Source organism: Leiobunum rupestre, chromosome 6 (assembly GCF_980474605.1).
Source record: "Leiobunum rupestre chromosome 6, qqLeiRupe1.1.hap1, whole genome shotgun sequence".
NCBI classification, from domain to species: domain Eukaryota; kingdom Metazoa; phylum Arthropoda; class Arachnida; order Opiliones; family Sclerosomatidae; genus Leiobunum; species Leiobunum rupestre.
In genome coordinates this window covers 39776191-39795349 of record NC_143389.1, presented here as the reverse complement: position 1 = coordinate 39795349, position 19159 = coordinate 39776191, and the positions used below count along the sequence as shown (strand labels likewise).

General features: G+C 37.9%; 2 protein-coding genes across 2 annotated transcripts; one reads left to right on the top strand and one right to left on the bottom strand.

Moving 5' to 3' along the window:
• The first annotated feature begins 600 nt into the window (after window positions 1-600).
• On the top strand, window positions 601-2136 carry LOC149940911 (innexin inx2-like). The gene is made up of 2 exons (XM_090179389.1): window positions 601-992; window positions 1332-2136. The coding sequence occupies exons 1-2, from the start codon at window positions 601-603 to the stop codon at window positions 2134-2136; spliced, it is 1197 nt and encodes a 398-aa protein (XP_090035515.1).
• Window positions 2137-9208: 7072 nt separating this feature from the next.
• LOC149940910 (uncharacterized) lies at window positions 9209-10513 on the bottom strand. Its single transcript, XM_090179388.1, has 2 exons — window positions 10454-10513; window positions 9209-10258 (listed from the first exon to the last, which is right to left on the bottom strand). Exons 1-2 carry the CDS (start codon window positions 10511-10513, stop codon window positions 9209-9211), a joined length of 1110 nt encoding a protein of 369 aa, XP_090035514.1.
• Window positions 10514-19159: the final 8646 nt, after the last annotated feature.

Here is a 19159-nt window from a genome sequence, read left to right as displayed (position 1 = left end):
TATTGAAAATTAAGCCTAATTCGTTTTTTTTTAAATTGTTTTCCCCCACGGAGAGTAGACCACCGAGTATCCCGGGAGCTAGGAAATTGTTTCTCTCTCGAAAAGAAGCTAGCAAAAATTCTTTGAAACTCGTAATTCCCGGAAAAATAGCGCTGGTGGGTTTTTCGGCGCTTTGGTTGTTTCGTTGGGGCGGGTTTTCGGCGGCAAGGTTTTCAGTACATAGCTCGTTTCGGTGGTACTGTGGAAGAAGGGTCGGTGATTGCGACAAAACTCTATCAAGTATAGCTGGTAAGATTTTTATTTTACGCATAAACTGAAACTCCGCTCCTTAAACGCAATCCTCTCTATTTTTCAATTTAGGTTTGAAAGCGAGCCATTTAATTTGTCACTTACGGAAAACCTCTATTTACGCCACCGTCGTAACGAATTTCCATCACGCAGTAATATTTCCCGAAAAGCTAAACCACCCTCCCCCGTCTCCAAAAACAAAACACACACACACACACAAGCCGCATTTATACGCTTGGTATCCACCTTTGGAACTATAACCTTCAGTCAACAACCAATATACTTGTTGAGTAAAGAATTTGAAGTATCAAGATGATGATGATTCCGGCCTTTCAGGGCACGTTAAAGTCCGCCTTGAAAATACCAACGTATGTCATCGACAACTCCATCTTTCGGCTACATTATCGAGTGACGGCTTTCTTTCTGCTCGTTTCGGCGTTGTTGGTGACGGCGACCCAATACTTTGGTGATCCCATCGACTGCGTGGTCCATAAGAAAAATGCCGAAAAAGTCATCGACGCTTTCTGTTGGACACATTCCACCTACAGTCTGGTGCGCGCTTTCGATAAGGAGGTCGGAGTGGATGGCGTAGTCTACCCCGGAATTGACAAAGCGTCGAAGAAAGACCCTTTGAAACACCATTCGTACTACCAATGGGTGTGGGTCATACTGTTCATCCAATCAGGGATGTTCTACTTGCCAAGGTGAATTGTTAGAATTAAGTAGAATCAGAAATCTATATCTAATCTCTTACGTGTAGACTCTTACCGTGTTTTTGGTAAAATCGTGTATGATTTCTTTGATTGATGAAAATGCGCGAAAGGTAGGTATTAAATTAAACCGAATTAGGTTTAATTTGATCCGAGATAACTTGAGCTAAAACGAATAGACTTACGACGAATTGAACTAGATCGAGCCAATATAATGAAGGAGGTAAATTAGTAGTTTAATTATCTAAATTTAATTGAACTAAATAAAATTGAAGGGGAATGAATCGGGCTTGGCTACAGCAAAATAAAAAAAACGATATGATTTGATTTCAGGTATTTGTGGAAGGTTTGGGAAGGCGGGAGAATTAAATTTCTGTCCGAGGGACTGTCCTTCAGTGGCCTCGGAGGAGACGACACAACCCCAAAGAAGAAGATTATTGTCGACTATTTGACGCATCATGGCGAGCTACATCGATTTTTCATTGCCAAATACATCATTTGCGAAATTGCCAATTTCGTAAACGTCATAGTGCAGATTTACTTGGTGGATGCCTTCTTGGGTGGAGAATTTAGGGAATTCGGTACCAAAGTAATCAAATTCGCGTTGGCAGGAGATTCGCCCCACAGAACGGACCCGATGATTAAAGTGTTCCCTAGAATGACCAAATGCCAGTTCTACATCTCTGGTCCCAGTGGGGACATCGAGCCTGTGGATTCGTTTTGCATTTTGCCCCTGAACATTATCAACGAAAAGGTTTTCATCTTCGCCTGCTTTTGGTTCATCATTTTAGCGACAATAAGCGCGCTAGCATTGGCGTACCGCCTCGCCACGTTGGTCAGTCCCGCCATGCGCACCTACTGCCTCAAAGCCCAGTGCTCGCTGGCGGACGACGATTGTTTGCAAGCAGTCAGCAAGTACTTGCAAGCTGGAGACTGGTTCTTGCTGTATCTGTTGAGCAAGAACGTAGAGCCACTCTTTATGAGGGACATCCTCGTGGAAATCCGAGAGAGACTTTATGATACGCAGAGGAACAAGCACGCCATTAAAATGGAGAAATTGAACGCGGATGAAAATAAATCAATTTTGAACGATTTTCTCATCAATGACTCAATAGAAACTTTAAAAATAAATAAATAATAGACACTGTATGAAGTCAAAATTACGACCAGAAAATGTATAAAAAGAATTTAAAATTATGACAAAATTTAAACTTCCTTTGTCCAAGTTCAGTTATATTTTACTATTAATTAATTAAATAATTATCTAATTAATTCATAAGTAATCTTGTAATAAAAACCTTATTGAGAATAATTTATGAATTCACCAATAAGACTTCCGGCAGAAACATATCTTCCACTGGAAACACGTAAAAATTAATGTTTTAAATAAACAAAATTTATTTTTTTGGTATTATCAAAACAGATCTTGAATTTAATTAAGTTTTAAAATAACCTAGTGCGTTTTTGGGAATTTCGTATTTTCCCGCGCGCGTAGACCGAGAGAGAGACTACATCCCCCCCCCCCCCGAGGGCGAGAAAAAATCTAACTCTCGAAATGAAGCTCCGATATGTTTTTCCCCACAGTGTGGCTATTACAATGATTTAATCGGTTAGATCTAAAATGTGGCGCTTCTAATACCGACGAAATGCAGAAATGGCTTTTCAGAACCTTGATACTGTTTCATTCGAAATTCGAAAGGCTGGATTTTAACGCTTCCATTAATTTTCGGAAAGTTGTGAATAAATGTGGATTTAGCGACTCCGAATGCCCGAACCGGATTAAATATGATCGATAATTTAAAAATTACGAACTGCTGATGCTTTTATACAGTATGAATGATGGCGTCGACGTTTCGAAGCACAAATTCTTCGAAAGCGACATCTTTAAAGCGTACCTCAAAGAAACAAGATGGCATATTAGTATGGTTGAAACGATTTGTTTGTTAAATTTCAACATGCTAATAAAACACGATCGAGATAAAATGCATCTCGATAGATTAATAACGTATGCGAACAAGTGGTTAACGAAATAGCCCTCGATCCTACAAAAAAAACAAAGCAAAGATACAAAAATAATAAGAATGAGCTCGTATTGTACCCCCCCCCCCAAAAAAAAATTTTTGCAGTGTATTACTTATTTTGTTTCGATATATTAAAGAAAAATATTTCAAAAATGTATTTTATTTTATTTTATTTTATTTATCGTGTACATAAATATATATATATATATATATATATATGTATATATATATTATATAACTACACCCGCTATATTACAGTATAATGATCGATAGCGTCGTTTAATCGGTCGTTGGAGCTGATTAGTTTCAAGTTTAAATCGTTTAGGTTTTGCAATCTAATTGTTAAACTTTGCATTTTCCGTTCCAACTCGAGAAGTAGCTGTTTCGTTTTTCGCTGTTTATTTTGAAACACCATAAATGCTTTTGAATAGTCGCATACTGTCTTTTGGCGTTGGAATAGAATTTCATTATTTACCGAGTTTATCTTTTCTCGTATTGGAGTAAAGATGTAATCGTGAACGTAAATTGAAAATGATCGCTTATATTTTATTTCCGACGAATCTATTAATAGCTGTATACCACTTTCGTGAGTAAATATTGTTGCTGGATTAATTGTTCGGTTTTTGACTCGTTCTGATACGTTCAAGTTTGCCGCTGTTCTAATCCAATGTCTCGGAATGGTTTGGATTATCGCTGAAGTTGAGTCGCGATATTGTAATATTTGAGCGAATGGTAGGGCTTCGTACAGTATCGTGTTAGATTTATGATCGGCATACGTATGCAATCGTAATTCGCCTAGAGGCGGTTTAAAAGTTTGACAATATATTTTCGCCATGGTATTTTCGATTTGATGTTTTTTTTTTTACAATTTACAAAGTATACACGAGTAGTTTCCAAGATTCTGGTTAATATTATACGAATAAATGATAGTTGAATAAAAATAAATATAATAAAAAATAACACATCGAGATGTTGGTTACGGTGTTACGACGCGTTTGAAGCTTACTATAAAACTTTGCTGTTTCTTTCACGATTCAATTTTACGAAAGGATTTTCTCGAATATCCGTTTTCCTATATAGGACAAAAAAAACCTTATTAGACTAAAATGTTCATACTTAATAACTTTGATGGTTTCGAGATGTCATCACGAGTGCTGAAATCTGCGTATTTTTTATATTTACCGAATAATTAATAAGAGGAGTAATTAAAAACACATTTGGTTGTTATAAATTGGTCTGTAGACGCGATCTTGTTGTTCACTCGATGGTTCTATAATGGCGTTTAACACTATATAGTGGCTGTAGCGACGCTATTCGGTTTAGTTACAGTACCGCCTAGAACAAAGTTCACTAAACGAGCGCTCGCTTAAAGCGGCGCTTATGGGGGGGGGGGGGGGGAGACATGAGCTAGGGCTGCTGCCAGGCCCCCGCTTGGCTTTAAGCGAGCGCTCGCTTAGTGAACCTAGGAGCAACAAACACAACACCCCACACAAGGAGAACGCAACCCGTCAAAAGTCGTGGATTTTCTTGCTTACATTTTTCATTGGCTAAACGCTTAAGCGCCTGCTGCCGTCGGATGGGGAAAATTCGGAAATTGTCTTCCCCCCCCCCCCGCCCGTAAAACGTTCAGCGTAAAGGCTCGTGACGCTCGTCCAATGAAATTCGTACACAACCCTTCGTTAGCGTGTTTAAAGGCTGGCTGCGTTCTCCTTGTGTTTGTTGCTCCTAGAGTGAACTTTGTTCTAAGCGGTACTGTATATCCATTTTTTGCGGTAGTGGGAGTTCGTATTGGGTGATATTTAGGAGTATAAAAGATCCGACCTTCGCGAGTGTAGAAACATAAATGATTCCGTATATCGTTCGTGAACCATCACCGCGTGTTAGAAATGACTTCTTATCCCATCGGGTCGCAATGTTTAGATATGTTTTTACCGATAATTTCCACTCCGACTATATTGAGTCCGTATAATTCGATGGATCGAGCTTGGACCGCGGCGGTCGAAACGCACTACGAGCTCAATGATCACCATCCCGAACATTGGGCTAAATATATGACGTACGGCGCTTCTATCGAATGTTTAGTAGATTTGTTGGTATCCGCGACGAGAATATGCGATAACTTTTCATCGGCTTTCGACGAAATGCAGAAATGGCTTTTCAGAACCCCGATACTATTTCATACGAAATTCGAAAAGCTGGATTTTAACGCTTGGATTAATTTTCGGAAAGTTGTGAATAAATGTGGATTTAGCGACGTCGAATGCTCGAAACGGATTAAATATGATCGAAAATTTAAAAATTACGAACTGCTGATACTTTTATACAGTATTAACAATGGCGTCGACGTTTCGAAGCACAAATTCTTCGAAAGCGCCATCTTTAAAGCGTACCTCAAAGAGACAAGATGGCATATTAGTATGGTTGAAACGATCTGTTTGTTAAATTTCAACTTACTTATAAAACACGATCGAGATAAAATGCATCTCGATAGTGTAATAACGTACGCGAACAAGTGGTTAACAAAATAGCCCTCGCCCCTACAAAAAAAAACAAAGCGAAGATACAAAAAATAATAAGAATAAACTCGTATCGCACCCCCCCCCCCTCTCCCCAAAACAATATTGCAGTGTAATGCTTATTTTGTATCGATATATTAAAGAAAAATATTTCAAAAATGTATTTTATTTTATTTTATTTTATTTATCGTGTACATAAATATATATATATATATATATATATATATATATATATATATATATATATATATATTTTATATAACTACACCCGCTATATTACAGTATAATGATCGATAGCGTCGTTTAATCGGTCGTTGGAGCTGATTAGTTTCAAGTTTAAATCGTTTAGGTTTTGCAATCTAATTGTTAAACTTTGCATTTTCCGTTCCAACTCGAGAAGTAGCTGTTTCGTTTTTCGCTGTTTATTTTGAAACACCATAAATGCTTTTGAATAGTCGCATACTGTCTTTTGGCGTTGGAATAGAATTTCATTATTTACCGAGTTTGTCTTTTCTCGTATTGGAGTAAAGATGTAATCGTGAACGTAAATTGAAAATGATCGCTTATATTTTATTTCCGACGAATCTATTAATAGCTGTATACCACTTTCGTGAGTAAATATTGTTGCTGGATTAATTGTTCGGTTTTTGACTCGTTCTGATACGTTCAAGTTTGCCGCTGTTCTAATCCAATGTCTCGGAATGGTTTGGATTATCGCTGAAGTTGAGTCGCGATATTGTAATATTTGAGCGAATGGTAGGGCTTCGTACAGTATCGTGTTAGATTTATGATCGGCATACGTATGCAATCGTAATTCGCCTAGAGGCGGTTTAAAAGTTTGACAATATATTCTCGCCATGGTATTTTCGATTTGATGGTTTTTTTTTTAATATTTACAAAGTAATCACGATTAGTTTAAAAAATTCTGGTTAATATTATACGAATAAATGCTAGTTAAATAAAAATAACACATCGAGCTGTTGGTTACGGTGTTACGACGCGTTTGAAGCTTACTATAAAACTTTGCTGTTTCCTTCACGATTCAATTTTACGGGAGGATTTTCTCGAATATCCGTTTTCCTATATAGGACCAAAAAAAAACTTTATTAGACCAATATTTTCTGACTTAATAACTTATAAAAAAATACGCAGATTTCAGCACTCGTGATGACATCTCGTAACCATCCATTTACCGAATAATTAAAAACACATTTGGTTGTTATAAATTGGTCTATAGACGCGATCTTGTTGTTCGCTTGATGGTTCTATAATTGCGTTTAACACTATGGCTGTAGCGACGCTATTCGGTTTAGTTATATCCAATTTAAGCATCGTTGATTTTTTAGTCATAGTAAAGTGGTACGAACGATTGGATGAATGAGATGACAATGAAACGTTAGCAATGTTGACCGTATGAATTTCATCGATATCGTTATCAATCAAACCCGGCGTAGCGTAATAAAACAATATTTTATGAAGTTTAGGTAACGAGTTATAATACTTAATCTTTTTGTTTTCGTCTTCCACTATAACGTACGTCGTGGGCTCGTCTAACCAACTACCGACCCTACAGTGGCTATCGTATACTTCTAAACCAACGCCACATGCGATTGCGTTTTTAAGTTCTCCAAAATTGATGCCTGGATTTGAGCTAGCGACATTAACAGCGAAAGAATGAACCTCGCTCATTAAAACTTTCCCGCTTGAATCCAAGAACAACGGAATATTTAGATTCGAATCGGACAAGACGTAAGTTACGATTTTATTCCAGGCATTATTATCTCCGTCTATAAAATTGGCTGGCTTATATATAAGCCCAAACAATCGAGCGTGCCCATTACATAGTAAATCGAATACGGGGTCTCGACACGCGCTTACTTGTTTAAAAATACATTTTATCTCTTTTGGTGGATTTTTCACTTGGTTCGTGCAACTAAACAGTGACATTGTCGCCTTGTTGAATAGTTTGCAGTTATTTGGTATAATAGTATAAACTAACTATACTATATTTTAGATAGAAATTACAAAAAAAAAGTTCGCTGCGACCGCCGATATATGATGGGGATAAAAAATGGATCGACCGTTTTGGCATATTTCAAACGAGGACTCTACAAAAACAAGCCTAAGAATTATAACGTTTATGTTGATGGCGAGTTGATGAGATATAAAGGAATGATTGACGAAAATCTGACCAAGCATAACGCCGAAGAAGCTATCGCCAGTACATCGTACGACTACATGCGAAATATGATTTCCACGATCGAATTGTATTTGGGTCGACGTGCCGAAAAAGTCTTAGTTTATATGGATGGAACCAGAGTCGCGAACAAAGTTACCGATCGACCGGAATTTAAATTTGACGCTGGATTGATACGGAGTACGTTTAAAATGTTTTGTACCGAAAATAATTGCACGATGGTGGAGTTGGATTACGGGGAAGCGGAGTTACAAATGTATAAAAACCGAAATACTTCACGCGAATTGAACGTTTTTATTACCGGCGATACCGACATGCTATCGATTTGCTATGGCCACTTACCAAATATTAAAAACCAGGAGCAGTTCGATTTTGTAAGCGACTTTTTGGACCAAAGTTCCAAGGACTTAAATGCCGCCAAATCTACCATCGTGCACGATTACAATTTCGTATATCCCTTAGATGTTGAATTGACAGATTCGTGTATGTGGTTAAGTATCGGTAAGACCATCACCGCTATAGGATTCGATGGGTCCGCGCAACGACTAATGTACAACCCATTAAGTTTCAGAACCTTAGTAGCATTATGCGGAACGGATTTCACAGTTTCAATGTTTACTGAAACTTTAATTAATGGAATGTTTAACGCCGTACCGAATGATATAAAATTTATAAATGCGTTGACCGATGTTAATGAAATTGCCGCGTGTTTTTTAACACTGGGAATTCGCTCGGGTGGAACTATTAAACGCGCGTCCGCGGATTCATCCGGCTCTTTCGATTTAGCGTCCATAGAGAAGATGATTCAGCTGTACGTAGAGTACGTTACTACGGGCGAAATGACCGAAGACACTATACCGCGGCCGGATACCGCCTTAGCGACTCGTCATTATTTATACGCGATGCGAAGACAAGATGATACCTTCACGAAGGGCGTAATAACTGCGTGGGCGAAATCAATTACGTTGAACGAAGCTATCGACAATTTCAAACAGTACATCGGGACGTATATACCTAGTATAAACTTAAAATTAAAAAAGAATCGTCAGAAAAATTACATTGTACCTCAGTGTCCGGCACTTGCTGAGAGTCGAATCGCGACGTTAAAAGAAACATTGGTACGTATACAAAATAAAACCAAATTTAACAATCGAGTGTGTATATAAATTAACAAAATTATCACTACTTTTCCCCCCTCCTCCCCCCCCCTCCCCATCGCAGGATGATGGTGATGGAGAAGTTGCGCCGAGATCGACACCCGTAAAGAAGCGAGTTTGTCGAGTATTGAGCTTTAGCAGTAGCGACGAAGAAGATTCTAAATTATATTCGGTAAAAAAATGTAAAACTATACAAGATTCTAGAATTCAATTTCAAGCCGTATCGGGTGATAATTTATGTATAAACGTACCTAGCGATTCAAATATCGAATTTGATAAATATTAGCTAAGAAAAAAAAATACGGTCGAATGTTCTATATTAAGCTATCAATCTACCTAAATGTACGTACGCGCCTTTGTCGTCGGAATCGAAATCTTTGTACATTGGGTGTTCTATTAAAGCGTTTTCGTTACTAGTAAATTTTATAGACACCGATGACATTTGACTACCTTCTCGAGTAAACTGATCGTTGGGGCACGGCAAATGATTGCCTACGTCTTCCAACGTGGAATACAAAGTAAAACATTTATACGGTACAGTTATTATTTTTCTATTTCGTACGTCAGTTTTAACAGATTGGACAACGTTGGAACACTGACTTGTTTTATCATTAGGATAGATATTCCAAACTCTAGTATCTTCCGGATTTCCGCAATGGCACTCGAAAGAGTCGCCATCTTTAAATACTGTTTTGACGTCAGGGTGAGCTCCGTACACTAGGTCTGCGCAATAATTTGATAATGGATGAAAGCGATTAAATGGATGTTCGACGTATCGATTGCCCCGTATATCTTGTCCGTTGAATTTACATCGGAACCGGTACGATCCATCGTTCAAAATTTCATTTTCATCGGTAATTATCGAAGTCCACGGGTCAAATTTCCGATTTAGTTTGTAGTCCCATAGATAATTTTGAGGATCGTTTATTAATTTATTATTGCACGCTACTACGGTCGTTCCTAATTTACCACCAATAATGTTTGGAAATTTAGAGCGACAGATTATCGAATTTATAGTCATCATAGCGTATGTAGTTTGCATATCGCATTCTGGTCGTGGACCCGTAATACAATGAGCGCCAGGTTTCAATAATGTCGTACGGTATACGTAAGTTTCGTCCTCCTTGACTTTTAAAACCGACGCCGAATCATTCGCGCAAATTTGAACGCAATCGTTGTTGGATCCATCTTGACCAATGTAAACGGGACCTTTGCCGCAATTATTCGCTTTAGCGACTTCTGGATTTGTAGATATGATATTTAAACCCGGTATGTTATTAATTCCAGAGCCATTTAATAGCGTAGCTAAAGGCCCGACTCTTAATTTTTCGGCTAATTCGTCGTTTCGTTTTCCAATGTTTTTGTCGAACTTATAATAAAATAGTGTATATAGTAAAAACACTATACTTATAAAGAATACTACGGTACAAAGGATATATCGCCATCTGAATTTATCGTACATAATGAATTCGGACGACGCGTTTACTCGAGCGGCTCTATATCAAAGTTGCAAACAGTCTAAAATATTAAACAATATCGATATCGAAAATGCGGACTTACAAACTTTGCGAGATTTAGTAAATAGGTATAATTCGTTATCTATTAGAGAGTTGCCGGTGATCATGTCGAAGCTAGCGACTAAAGCGGCCTTAGAATTCTTGACGGAAAAAATGCCCAAAATGAAAAATTATATCGATCCGAATAATATATCCGTGAGATTGGAAGAAGACGAGTTAGCCTACTTGCAAAACACCGAATCTAAATTTAAACCCAATTTATACGTTATTGTTATGAAAAATTTAGCAGTTAGCGTTTTAGGCACGTCGATCGCGGCGTTCAAACAGCGACTTGTTGGTGGCGTTAATAACAACGTTATCCGAGAGTATAGTAAAATTAACGTTGCTTCGGTGAGCGAGCCGTTAATGGTACCGAATCCACCTAAGAAATATACAGACTTTGGAAAATCTAATGGGCAAAAACCACCATTGCCGACGTCCATACTGGTGGCTGACGGAAATGGACTATTTCCATCGTCATCATCCCCACCTAATAATAAAGTATCGGTTAAAACGTTGTTATCACCAAAAATAAATTTACAGTCGTCGAGAGCGGCACGTTCCGAAGAGCAACGAGCCATTCGAACTCAAAATCGAGATGCTATTATACAACAGCATCGTCGAATCAACGGAGGCTCTATCGATTTTGAAGAAGAAGAAGAAGAAGAAATAGAAGAGGAAAAAGAGGAGGATCAGGATTCTGACGTGGAATTTTATGATATCCCCGTCTACGAAATTGAGGACGATAAATCAACGCGCGTCCACGAACGCGACGATGCGGATAGACCAACTCATTTAGGGAACCCAGATTTAACTCTTGATATTGAAACTGAAGCCCAAGATAAAACATCAAATATCAATGTCGAGTTTGAAGAAAATGATGTAGTTTCGACTAATAATCTGCACCTCCTCGACGATGATATTGCGAGTGAACGTTTCGAGGACGAAAATCGTGAGCGATTACAGGACAAAGAGCTAACGCTATCAACGACGACCTTTGATCAATTGAAACACACTCAGTTAAACGCGTGTACGGAAGAATTTATAGATTTGGTGTCGGCGGAATATCCGAGAGAATACGATCATAGTAGCAATAGCGCGTTTAAACTTAACGTAAGGAAACACTCTAGTAATAATAAAATGCTTAATGTACCGCTGGAAATTGCGGGCGATAACGATATCGAAGAGTATTTGTTTACAGATGATTGATCGGTTCGTTGTATTGTTAATGTTTGATTTTGGCGCGAGCGTTACGGTTATATTTTTTTATTTTTTTTCTTTAGTTATGTATATTTTGCCATAATTTGGTAATATAAAACCCCTGTCACCCTTTCGTTTGAACGCATTAGACGTGAAGATGTCGAATCAATCATACGCGACTAATAATATCGTCGTATCTCCATTTATAATTAATTCAGAAAGCAAAGAACTGTATATTCTATACGTCATTAGCATAGACATTCACGACAAGTATAGTGAAATATTGAATACTTCCGACGACCCTAAATTCGTGGAAATAGAGTCTTTGGATATATACATCCATAATGGAGCTTTCACGTCGATCCAATACCGAGCGCTGTCTGGCCGAGGATATAAACTACCTCGCATCGCGTATTATCGAAGTCGCGAGCGATGAAACTATCGAACCGCAAGCGAAAGGTATCGCCCAATTTATGCTATTGTGTCGCGATTTAAATTTGCGTCACGCGCTAAAGCTGATATCGAAGCCGGGGGCTAAGACGATCATCGACAAATTATTAGCTTGCGAAAGTGATTTTATGGGTCCCACTCCGAGAGCGTTTGGCGTGGATATTGTCGCGTATATTTCAGCTGATAAAATTCAACAATCGTTGGACGTTAAACATCTCCAAAAAGAAATTGGAGTCGATATTATCAACAGAATATCGCCTATAATTAAAATTGATTTACTGTATACTAATTCCGATTTTATTTGGATTCGATTTCATAGCCATCATTTCGATATCAACATTCCGACCGCGTCAATAGTTTGCGTACGCGACAGCATTTATGAGGCGTATATTTCGAAAACCAAAAACTCGATTAAAGATACCTCGACATTAATTAATCGTATAGAATCCGAGTATAACGGTTGCGTTATATTTTGTTCCGAGCTTCCTTATTTTATGTACAACGTTTTGTTGTTTTTAAGTAACTATGTAAAATTTACTTGGTGTTACGTGTTAAGTAAAGATAGTTTTGATCCGAAAACCGCCGACGAGATTCGAGTTATGGCGATATACTTAACTTACGGATTACAATTTATAACCACTAAAAACTTAACAAATATGTCCTCGTATACTCACTCACCGCTATCGGCGTATACCGGAGAGAGACCAAAAACTGCCCTGGCAAAATTCGATCAACAAAAATCGTACGTGAACGAAGGAAGTAGAGCGATGCAAACTACTAATAAAGGTTCCGATATCGGCGCGCGATCGAACTATATCGAAGTTGTAACCAAAATAAAAATAAGCGATAAATGTCTCAACAATATTATATAACAGTAATAATATATGTGTGATTTCATACATAATTCAATTTTGATTTATATAATCGTTTTACTTTTTATTCGGCGTATATGTTTTAGAATAAAACGTAATTTTTTTGTTTACTTATAAAATCGAGCTATAAAGTTTTATTATGAGCGTTTACATAAAATTTGAAAAGTTGATACTTTAGAAATGAGCGAAAGCTGCAACTATCCACGTGAGATTCCCCATAAATTGTAGACAGTTTATTATAGTTAGGTAAACTCCTATCCCCGTAGCTCCCCAAAACAACGGATATTTGCTATATCTTGCGATCTTTTTTAAACATTTTAAAATTTTATATTTCCCGGAATTTTTATCACGCGACGCATTTAAAGTGCCGGCAATGCTCCGTTCAAATTTATCACACGTAGCTGACAAGGCGTTCATTTTGCTCGCAATATTTACAAGCGCTACTTTGGAGAAACCGTCATGTTCATCGCGCTGATTGTCGAAATCCGTTATAGGTTCGATAATTTGGTTCGTTTCGATGATCGGCTGGGTGATATTATACTCGTTAATATCGATATCAATATCTTTCAGGTTGACGTTCGGCTCGATGAACGCCTCGATTCCGCCGTTTTCGCCAATAAGGGTATCTTTATCCGTATGATTTAAATTGGCGAATATCAATAATTCGGTGTTCGTGCCAGAATTCGTCACCGCTTTCATTTTTAACGGCTTCGCCCTTTTCTTTCGCGATAAAAACTGGTCGTGCTGTAATTGCTTTAATTTTGAGTTAATTGGCGTATCGACCAATAAATGGATCCTTCGTAATTGCCTTTTAAACTTTAGATCGTTGCGCAATCGTCTAGTTAGGTTTTGGCTTCGAAATTTACCCGAGGTGGTTGGATTTGGTGTTGAATCGTTGCTTATATCGTTGGTAAGTTGATTCGATTGCTCAGGTCCTTTAGAATTAATTAATAATTCGCTGCCGACAATTAAATCGGATTTTTCGTGATTGAGAAAAGTTTTAATTTTAACGTTATTACTTTCATTTTCGTTTTTATTATCGAAGCTCATTTTGTTTCAAGTTTTTAAACAACCCCCCCCCCTGAGACTGCGTTATCGATGATGAATTTATCGATTACTTATCACGCCCATATATTTAGCGATGAAAGAGTACTTACGCGATGAAATTGAAAATTATAGATAAGAAAGAGTTTCTAAACTCGATACACGACTATATTATAGAGCAATATGAAATACTACCGCGAGATTTTGAAATAAGCGTCGATATTGGTCTCACATCATTGGCGTACTCTTGTGAAAACGGAATTGCAAGTTACGAGTGTACAAAATTTAATAAAGAACTCCACAGTCACGATAGCGAGGACGTTTTAGTTTGTTGTAGCGAACCAGACATTATAGCGTTGAAATATTTAGAGAGTTCGATTTTCTTCGAGGCGAAACACCGCGTCATATCAACGTTGCATTCGTGGCTACCCTCCGCGACGTGCAATAGCGTGTCGATCACATTTACTAAGCCTATAGTGTACTCGCTATTTGAACCTTCATACGCTGCCTGCTTCTTATATTCGTCTACACCATTTTCGAGTCTTACTTATTATTATATAAGTAATATAGTCTATACGAATTACAATATAACTGAAAACGAAAAATTAATAATGGCTCGTTCTCGTAGCCGATCACTTAGTCGTAGTCGATCACGTAGTCGTAGCCGGAGTCGGAGTAGGAGTCCCGCTGGTCGCCGAACTAAAACCAACACCGGGACTAAGAAGCGACGTAAATCATTGACGAGTAAACGCGGGCGATCAGCAAGTCCGCCGAAGAAAGGCACTAAAAGTCCCAATCGAACCTCTACGCGGCGTCGTTCGAGATCGAGATCTGGTTCCCGATAAAAATTAATGCATTTTTTTTATTCCATTGAAAAAATATGTAGGTAGAATAAATTAAATTAGAAACCCGCATCACAAATGTAATGGAAATTTGTGGCGAGTATTTTACATTGTTTTTTTTTCAACGACACTTAACCCTCCAAAATAAACCACGTTTAATGCCGCTATATGATCGTTATATTTGACGTTTAGCATCTCTGCCCGAGAAAGTAGTCGATATTTTATTTTTCAAGACTTTATTTATATGGCTTCGTTTATTAATGTAATAAATATCTAAAAATTATGTAGACTTTTTTAATATCGGACTCGTGATTTAATATATGGATCTATTTTTCTACCATTCTGACGATTACCTTCTTCTATAGTCCTGCATAAGTTGCTTTGAGCGTTTATAAGTTTCGGTATCAATTCCGGAGTAAATTTAATTTTGAATAGCGACGGTACATTTATGCACGATTTCGTATATATTTCCGCCGCGTTAATGCTCTCTCGCAATTCGTCGCGCATTGATTTCATAGTTAAATTTGTTACCGTATCGATTGGTTTTGTGTTATTCGCGATAACTTTAGCAACGTACGAATCGTTAGAGTACCCTACGTGATTAGGTGTTACTCGAATTTTCAAACCGACCAGTGCCAAGAATCTAGCCACGAAATTTTGAGATAAATGGGATTTTGATTGGATATACGCGCGTAGACACGACAGCGCTTCGATATGGAATGGATCGTTCATTAGTATTCTTAATACGCCCGATTGCTTAAGAGATTCCAATATCGGTGAAATTGCTTGCACGGTTGTCTCGTCGGTAGTGGCGCGACAAAATTCAATTATAAACGATTCGAATTCTTGGGTATATAGTGCGTCCTCGTTTGTCGAAACCATGTTTGTAACCAGGCGCGAGTTCGCGGATAACGCCGAACTTAGGAGACAGCGAATAATAAAAAGAATAGTATTTGGTGGTAAGCCTACTACTTTTCTGGAGAAAAAAGCTGCCGCAGTCGTCAGGCATCCGTATATTAATTTCATCATTCAGGGTAAAATTTATAAAGCGTTAGACGAAGTGCTCAAGTTATTTAACGTTGAAAGCGATCTCCACGACGCTCTCACTAAAAATAAAATAAGGTCTCTACTCGAAACGATAAATATTGTAAAAGGGGACAATATATTATTGCCTATTAAGAGTCCGATACTAGCGCGCATCCCGGAAGCACCACCGATTTATAATTATATTTTAGATGTTGCTCCGATCTCCACGGCAAATATCGCTCAATTTGAAAGATTATGTTTTGATAATAAAACGGTGTACAACTATTACGAAAACACCGATTTCGCTTCGTACTTGTATCAAAATATACTCTTTTCGTTAAACGCGACGTGTTTGAAAAACTTGGAAGGAAATGTTTTATGGCAAGCTAGACTAGCGACGTTGCTGTTTCGATCCGATTTTAGCGATTATGTAGCGACGACCGCTTTTTACGAGGATCGCGTAGAATACGGTGATCTGGTTTACGACACTTCATTTGTGCCTAAATATGACGTAAAATCTTTAAAACCTATACGCAACACATTCCAAGCGCCAACTGATCAGCAATTTATCGACTACTATTACAATTTAGACGTACACCGACAAAAGAAAGTACCGATCGAATTTATTGGAATTTTTCTCACGTTCCCTTTTAAATCGGGACATTATATTCAACCGGACGGGATGATCGTATTTCCAAATATATATTATCGTGGTAAAAAGAGCTCCCGAATTGCAATTTCAGAACTATGCCACGTATCAGATTTTGAAGCCGCTATAGAAAGCACAGCGCGTATGGTGGAATTGGATGATGCCATTTCGTTTGCGTTGCACGCTCCGACTTTAATTGAACAAGGCGTAGCCTTATTAATCTTGCGTCAAATGGTAGGCCCTGTTTTATCGATGGGCGCGTACAAGGTTCCACTTCCAAACGCGAATGATATATTAGCTTGGACAAAAATGTCATGCGACGCTAAAGTGGCGATATTGCCACCCTACTATAACAGCAAAACTGTCCCCACGTATGTATCGCTAGTTAAAGACATTGCTCAATCGTGCGTTACCGGAATTGGAGCGGCAATGTTATGTTCGGCGTATCGCGTACCGGAAATAGATTTGCGAGGAGTTTATGATAAATTAACTACCGATGCTGAAAAATACGTATTCTTTACTTTATTGCTGCAGGAATACAATATGGCGATGTATTATAATCTCAGAAATAAATTAAACCCGAAATTTAACGACTACGTTATTAGTTTGTCGAAATATCCCATATCCGAACGAGCTTTCGAAAATTCGACCATTCAAAATCGTTTAGACGCGTTTACAGAAACATTAGTCCAACCCACCGACGTGTCGTCGGGTGTCAATGCGTGTTCGCCATATAAATGCCTCGATCTATATGAATTTGCCAACGAGCAACTAAACGAGCTCGCGGCGACGGATAACGTTACGTTAGATGAAAATCAAATGGCTAGTTTTCTAGCGTTATGTGTCGATTAAAAAAAACACACATACACACACGCAATATATTACGTTATTTTCGAATTAATTTTTTTTAATAAAATACATGTAAAATAGTAAACTTTCTTATAGTTGTTTTTTTTATAATCACTTAGGGGTGGGGGTGAGAGCGGGATGCTATGGAGAGAATAAATACGTATATACAACAAATATTACAAGCGACTTACGGTAATTTGCCTAAATTAGTATCGAGGGTATCTTTGGAAAATAAAATATCGAATGCCGAAGCAATCGCGTATATACAGAATCGAGTAAAAGAAATATTCGCTTCTATACTTTCACCGGGATCCCAAAATGACGAGTGCCGGCAAAAGGTTAAAGCCGTAAACGCGGAACTGGCTTTCGTAAAACAAATCTACGCGCAATATCAACAATCCAAACGGACCGAAAGCGATAAACTTGCATCGCTAGAAACCGAAATTAGCAACTTAAATAGACAGTTGGAAGAGACTAAAAATACCATTAGAACGTTAGAAAATGATTTGCGGCGATGTACAACTGAACAGCAAACAAATAATCTTACTAAGAGCGAGTTTCAAACCAAATTGAGCGATTCGCTAGTTGAAAAGCAACGATTAATAACCGAGCAGCAAAAACTACATGGTACCATTGCCGAATTGAAAGATCGGACACGACAGCATACGCAAACTGTAAAAGATAACGGTGATTTAATACGCCAGATTCGAGAATTGGAACAAAATAAAATCAAAATCCAAACAGACGCCGGTTTAGAGAAGATTCAATTTCAAAAACAAATAGACGATTTAGTTAAAAACGCTGAAAATTCGATTGGTCAAAGCAATGCTCGCTTAATAAGCCTTGTAAGGGCACTAAATCCCGAAATTGTGGATGTAGATGCCGCGTTTACGAAAATAAACGATTATTTGGTAAACTACAAGCATATTTTAGAAAGTAAACGGGATTTGAAAAAATTAATGGACAAACAAGCCCGAGAGATTGACAGCCAAATAAAGCAAATTACTTACCTGTCTGGTTTACAAAATGATAAAAAAGCGGCGAATCAAATAACGGAATTAAATTTACAATTGTCTCAACTTAATGACGCATATAATGCTGTTTCGACGGAGAAAGAGGCGCTTGTAAAGGAATATGATCGTACGAAGTATGATTTTGAATCTCAATTACACGGAGCGAGAGAAGAACTCGCTCGTGCAAACGCGCAACTGCAAGGTTATTCTTATCTAAACGCAGAGAAAAATGATTTAGAGGCTGCAATTCTAAATCTTAAAGAAATAATAAATAAGCTAGAAAGCGACGCTGTAGATTCTGAAAAACGTTTCGCCGAAGTAGTTAAAACATTTGAAAATGAAAGGGAACGATTCGAAAACGAGCGAAACAAGATAATTAATGAATACCCGAAAATACAATCAACTAATAAAAAGTTAATGAACAAGTTAGACAAGTTAAATATTATAGTTGCGATTCAAAACAAAACGGAAAACGCTTTAAACAAAGCAATTGAAGTATATACTGACGCCGCAAATGAAGAAGGAATGCGAAAACAATATCGCGATCCAACACTTTTAGATATATTGGCTAGAATAAAGGGGGGTGATGATGATTTCAGTGACGTAGCTGAATATCTGAATGACGACCAACCAATGATCGATTTAGCCGAGGATAATGATGCCAGGCTAGAAAAGCGACCATTTAAACGGACTACAAAAAGAAGTCGAGATAAAAGCCCAAGCCCAACTCCAAGTCAAAATGAGAAACGGAATCCTATTCAATTGAGTG